This window comes from Gavialis gangeticus, unplaced genomic scaffold (assembly GCF_001723915.1).
Source record: "Gavialis gangeticus isolate Ggan-Ray unplaced genomic scaffold, GavGan_comp1, whole genome shotgun sequence".
Taxonomy (NCBI): Eukaryota; Metazoa; Chordata; order Crocodylia; family Gavialidae; genus Gavialis; species Gavialis gangeticus.
In genome coordinates, this window is record NW_017729022.1 from 137,408,746 (window position 1) to 137,415,253 (window position 6,508).

Here is a 6,508-nt window from a genome sequence, read left to right on the forward strand (position 1 = left end):
TTGTGCACTCCCCCCCCCCCCCCATCTTTAAGACGCATTTTAGGTTAATGAGTTGAACGGAGCTTACAAAACCACCTCAAAATGATTGAATGTGAAGCCGCCACCCAAAAGTGGGAATTCAGGATTTTTAAAACCAGCTCCATTTTCCTTAGTGTGGTTTACAAGCTATAAAGCAAATTGAAGAACTGAAGTGAAAGCAGCAAGCAGGTACAGTACAACGTTCAAAATTACTGGACTGAAGCTGAAATAACTGCACTCACCCTCATTAAAAACACAAGCCTTTACTCTAAAGACATACACTACCTTATCAGCTTCAATGGCTTTAGAATTAGTGTGCTTACATACTCAGCTTCAGTTTATAATGGCAATGGTAGGATTCATTAGGTTAAATCAAAAAGCATCAGTTCCATGCAATTTGTTTGTGGACACTTGGACTTCTGGCTGCATAAAGACAATAGCAATGATGAACTTACGCAGTCTGAAAAGGCTCCCAATACAAGTGCTATTTTTTTTTTTTTTTTTTTTTAAAAAAAAAAAAAAAAAAAAAGAAATTTCCCAGTTTGAAAAGGCCCCCAAAAAAAGGGGTTTTTTTTTTTTTTTTTTTTTTTTTTAAAAACAGAGAATTATGCTGGGCCCAATCCAGATGCCATTAAAAGTTAGCTGGAACAGGTCCTTATTTTACCAAGAACAAATATATGAAGGGAAAAACTGGTATTTTTAGACATTCCATGACAATCTGAGCAATAGCAAATTGGGTTCAGCTAGGACATGAAATCCCAAGTTGACTGAAACATATCTATCCATTAGAGTACAAGAGGCACCTTAAAAAAAGCATCATTCTTCTACATCCTTAAGAAAGAGTCATTTGGATGCCAATTAGGTTCCAGAGGGTCATTTAAATCAAGCACTCCATTTTGAACAAAGAGACGCATGCAAACCAGTGGTCTCCTAAGCAATCAGCCAATGCAGCGTTTCCCACGGTGTTCCAATATCAACATTAATCCCCTGTACTGGTTGCACTACTTGAAGTTAGGTGCTTTCGTGTAACATGCATCTCTTCTATACCACCCATGCAATTTCACAGATTTTTAGGCAGAGCATGACTACTTACTTACCTGGCAATCTGAGTTTTGGCAGCACCTAGAGATTGCTACTGCCAATTGCAGGAAGTTAATTAGGGGCAGGGGGTGGGGAAAAAAAAGCCTCTGAGCTACTGGTTAGTCGTATAGTATTTAGGGCGTCAGCTACGTAAGTCTGATAGTGTTTCCCCCTCAAGTTCAAAGATTATTAGATCAGACGTATGCTAATATTTTGGAAGCTTCTTGTCAAAACAAAGAAAAAAAATAAGCAAAACAAAGTCCATAGCTAAACATGTCTTTGTTTTTCTGGTTACTGGATACTAAAAAGAGAGAAGGCTGTGCCAGTCCAAAGAGCTTCTTTTAAATCTTCAGAAGCAGGAGTAAATTTTGTCACTGAAGAGGCAGCCAGTTAGTACTTTCTTAGCCCATGGGCAAAATAAACACAGGAAATACAAAACTGTTGTCTTTAAATACCACAGTAGTGGGTTTTGATGCTTTTACACCTCACTATGCATTTGGAAGGTTGATGCAACTGGCGCACTATTAAATAATAACAAGGATCACAATTTCAGAAAAAACAAACCATCTGAAATCTGAGCCGTGCATACTAAGGAGACTGCCAACTTTGACCTGCTTCATGCTTAAAGCACTACTGAACCCCAAGAGATCTCTCTTTGCATAAAAAACAAAAAACATTGAGTGCTAAACTCTGCTTAGTGAATTAATGCAGGGCACCTTTGAAACAGAAGACACATCAGGCACTGCCATTTAAAAACATTTTTTTGTGTGATTCTAACAGAGTCTAAATTAATCCCTTTGGATTTTGACTGACTACTTATGATGGCAAGATGCATTCCACAGCACAATTTATCCTCAGTGGCTTGCAAAAACTAGTAAACAGAACATGAAAAAGCACTGGGTTTTAGACTTCCATGTAAAAGCTTTACTACTTTCATGAAGTTATCAAGAAAATCACCCATGCCTTAGAATGGGCCCATGCTTAACTGAAGTCCTGGCTATATTTTTAAGGAGAAACTGCAATTTACTGAAGTCCTTCACTTGCTATTGCAGGTGCAGCTTTCTGGATGCACTCTATTTCCTTCATGCTGGTCCGTTGCCCTGGTTTCCTAGCAACTTATTCAAACCTCCAATCACTTAAATGAATTTATGGCCCACTATCCCCACACCCATTACTCACAAGGGTATACATCAAAATCTGCACAACTGAACTGTGCAAGTTTTTAAAAATTCAAAACTGACATTTAGTGTTGGAAGCCAAACCTAACAACATGACCAGACCAAATTCCAACCTTCCCTATTTTGCCTAATGCATGAAGTTCTACACAAACTATTCTCAACACCAGGCATATGGAAGCAATTGACTGGGGAGGGTAGTGGAAGGAGGGAGAGGAGTCTCATTGCCTTGATTTTCTTTATGTCACTGAGTCTAAAGCTGGAATTTCCAAGAAAAGCCCTCCCTCAAATAAAAGGAAAACAGAACTGATGCATATTCAGAGATAAGTTGCATGGCAATTGGAAATTCATGAACAAACAGTTCTAGCTTCTATAAACCTTTGATGGCATTTTCAGCTGGGTATGTACAAGTACCAATTCCTCAGATATACACTGTGAAGACAAACTATTTCCTCATAACTAAGTCACTGAGAACACATTATGGTAAGTGTTTAAAAGAAACTTTAAATGCAGCAATCAAAAGAGGGTATAACAAATTTCAGTGTCAGGTTCACATTAGCTGTCACAGTAAAGAGACTATGTTACTGCTCAGTTCTTATCTTTAGAAATTTAGGCACTCCCGAGACAGTTCGTATATCTAATTCTAGGGCAAACAAAAGCTTTGCCACATTAAATATTCCTTTGTTCCAATGCTTTTTAAAAGTCTCAATGGCTAGTGAGTAAAAGCCATCTCCCTGTGGAAATGAAAAGTTAGAAAGCAGGCTGGATAAGAAGTGAACAAACAAGTTGTTTTTTCTGCAAGAGAGTATGCAGCATCTGGTCATAAAATTTCAGCATCAGCAACACAGGGTTCTAAACTTGTAAAGCAACACAATTAAAAATAAAATTAAGAAGAGATGATGCACCAAAGAGACTCCACTGTTCAATTAGATGCAGCAAACAGCACAATGGGAGCAATTCTTTCACTAAATGCAGATGAGCTTGCTAGAATAGGGGGAGCGAAGGGGGAAGAAGGAAGATTACTGATAAAAATATATTTATTTAATTCCAATTTGTTTGACTCCTGCTCATTTATACACAAATTATAAATGATCTATAAATATAAAAAGAGACATCCTCAGGTGTTTCTGAAGGTGAGACAAGATATCCTAGATGAGCCTGCCCTTCATAAAAATGACAAAAGCAGCACTACAGCCACTGGCAGTACTTCAAATACCACAGATTTTTACAAAACCCTTTATCCCTTTGATGGCATATTTGATAACAGTTTTATCTCATTTCAAGTAAAAAAAAAAAAAACCAAACAAAAACCCACACAGGGCTTATACTTCCAACAGAGAATACTTTTGTGAGCTATACTATTGTACTTTGTAATTCTATCTCCTTAAAAATGTGGACTTTATTTCACCCTCGGGCCTCTGCAAGCTTCAGTTCATAGGACGTGATCCTCAGTATAGGAAGGTAGGAGGCAGCAAGGAACACATGGCTGGCTGGGATTATGGAGTCAGTGACTGTCCAAGGGGGGGAGCTGAGGGGCAGCTTCAAATCAGCAATCTGAGCCCTCCCAGAGACTTGCTGGTCCTTATCCAGATAGGATGGGGCAAGTTTTGGAAGGGGTGGAACAGCAACACACTTCAAGCTTGCTGGCAAGGGCAGGGACTGCGAAATTAGTCACACCTCCCCAGCATGCACTTAATAGTACTTTCTTCCCTTGCAGGAATGACCTTAGGCACCTAAGATTAAGATAGGCGGATTTTCAGAAATGCCCAGCAAGGCATTTGCTCAACACCTTTTTTAGGCAAGGGAAGGGTAAAAGATCCAACACTTGGCTTTTGGAGGAGAAGGGTAGGTTCAGAGCCCAGTTTTGGCATCCTACTTCAAAAATATAGCCCCCAACAGGTAGGCCAGCCAGATTAAAAAAGTCACATATACAGAAGAACAACAACATAAACTGTACTTGCACAGACAAGTGAGGTCCATTAGACAACAGATGTTTCAAAAGCGGCTATTCGGCTCTTGGCAGCAGCTTCATGACTCATTTGAAGCCCTCTCCTATATTAAAGTGTTACCACTTTCTGAGCAATCAAAAATTAAGCCCAGGCTTTTGTTTTCCTGTAGCTTCCAGAGACTGCAAGGAACTAAAAAGCATAACAAGATCCACAGGGAAGCTGGCAGCTTGCTCAGAGAAGCAGTTCCCATCCATACCAAGCCCTGCAGTGAGTTTTCCCTTGGGGGACATCAGGAAGCCTCCCCAAACACTGGCAAGGGGAGGCCAGCAGTGACACACTTTCCACATGGAATCATTGTAACCACCTCAAAAACTGAACTTCTGACCTTGTAAATAATAAGGCGATTTATTCAGGTTGTGAATTACAGAAATCCTGGGTTTGTTTCCCCGAGTCATTTAGGACTTTCTCAAGGCACATCTGACTTGCTAATACTACTAATATTTGCATTCAAACTCTCTATGCTCAGGGAGGAAAAAGCCTCTGCCAGGTTTTTCTTGTTTGTAAATGGGATTCCTTTTCCCTTGCAAAGATCCTTCCTCCATGCCCCCCCACCACTGGATCCCACACCAACTTCAGCAGATGTTAAGCCAAGACTCCACCATGCAGATATCCAAACTCAGCTGAATACCTCTGCAAGCAGAGCACCTACACACACACACTCTGCAATTCACTTACCGGCCAGGCGAAACTGAAAGGCAGAACAATCCGGTTCTTTTCGCTATTCCGGTTGTATTTTAAATTAAAGGTATTCCCTCCGATGACAGAAGTAGATCCGGATCCGAAGCTGCAAGGCCCCCCAGCAGTGACCCGGGACTGATACTCCTTCAAGCAAACTTTAAAATAAGTATCGCACTCGTCTCTGGTGCACTTTCTATCCCCTGGGTTTCGGGTGCCATCGCAGCAATTCCCATTCTGCAGTTCACCATTCACGTTTTGCATGGATAAGATCTCCAACTCGAACTGTCCCGACGCTAGAATCACCTGTTAAGCCCAAAAAGCACCAAGAGAAAGAAAAAAAAGTTATTCTTTAAAAAAAAAAGAAAAGAAAAGAAAAAGAAGGCATCTCTAATAAGTCTGCGGAGAGGTGAAATCCAGTCTAAATAAAGGGACCTTTTCTTAAATAACCACCACAACAAAAGAAGAACAAACCTTATGAAAAGCCAAGCTTGCAGTTTTGTTTTGGTTTTTCAAAAGTTACTGAGCCTTGCCCAAGGAAGTCCATAAATCCTCATCTCCAGCCCCTACCATGAACCCTGCAGAAGAAGCCTGGAGTAGCCACACACAGCTGAAAGACTCCAGGTCTCGGCTTAATCTCTGGGAGGCTTAGAAAGTCCAACTCAACACGCAGAGGACCAGCTTTCAACAAAATAAAGTGGGATTGGGGGTGGGGGTGGGACCCTAAATGCTACCTCTGGGGTGCACTGGAGATGAACACACAGGCAAGCAAAGCCCCCAGAACAGACCGACCCCCTGTAATCTTGCCAATTAGCCCCTGCACAGATTAGTGCAATTACCTGACATTAGGAGGGGAAATTTCCTGAAGTTATTTGCATCAATTAAGGTGGGGTCCCCCCTCAGAAATCTACAGGGGACACACTCACTGAAGAAGGGGGGGGATGAGGGAAGGAAGGGAAAGGGGCTACTAATTTGCGGCATTGACTAGCCTGATCAGCCACCAATAAAAGCTTGCTATAAAAGCAGGGGAAGACCTTTGGACTCCTAAAGTAGGAGCGTGTGTGTAAACATATATGTGTGCATATGTGGGTAGGCATGCATGTATATACACACACACGTGGGTGTGCGTACTTGAATGTATATGCAGGTGTGCATATATGCGTCTATGTATGCATGTGTGCTTGAGTGTATGTGTGGGTGGTCGAGTATATACACACACGCGTGTGTGTCTGTATGTGCGTGTGGGTGGGTGCTTGAGTGTATATGTGCATATGAGCATGTGTGTGTCTATGTATATGGTGTGTGGGCGCTTTAGTGTATATGTGCATAAGCATGTGTCTATGTATATAGTGTATGGGTGCTTGAGCATGTATGCATATATACACACACACACTTGAGTTGGTATGTGTGCGTGTACACACACACACACACACACACGTGCACTTGAGTGTATATGCATATGTGTCTGTACACATATACAGAGTATGTCTATATAGTGTGTGTGTGTATCAATATCACACACACACACACACACACACACACACACACACA

The 6,508-nt window shown here is 41.2% G+C and overlaps 1 protein-coding gene across 2 annotated transcripts in view; it reads right to left on the reverse strand.

The window, feature by feature from the left end:
- JAG1 (jagged 1) overlaps positions 1–6,508 on the reverse strand; it is a 51,556-nt gene that overhangs the window by 37,245 nt on the left and 7,803 nt on the right. The window contains exons 1-2 of one of the 2 annotated variants that reach the window (XM_019516238.1): positions 5,797–5,979; positions 4,958–5,263 (exon numbers count right to left, since the gene is read on the reverse strand). In XM_019516238.1, the coding sequence (XP_019371783.1) occupies positions 4,958–5,221 (264 nt within the window). In that variant the 5' untranslated portion in view covers positions 5,222–5,263; positions 5,797–5,979. Of the gene's footprint in view, positions 1–4,957; positions 5,264–5,796; positions 5,980–6,508 lie in introns of those variants that run through there. The other variant, XM_019516237.1, reaches the window with a different exon arrangement.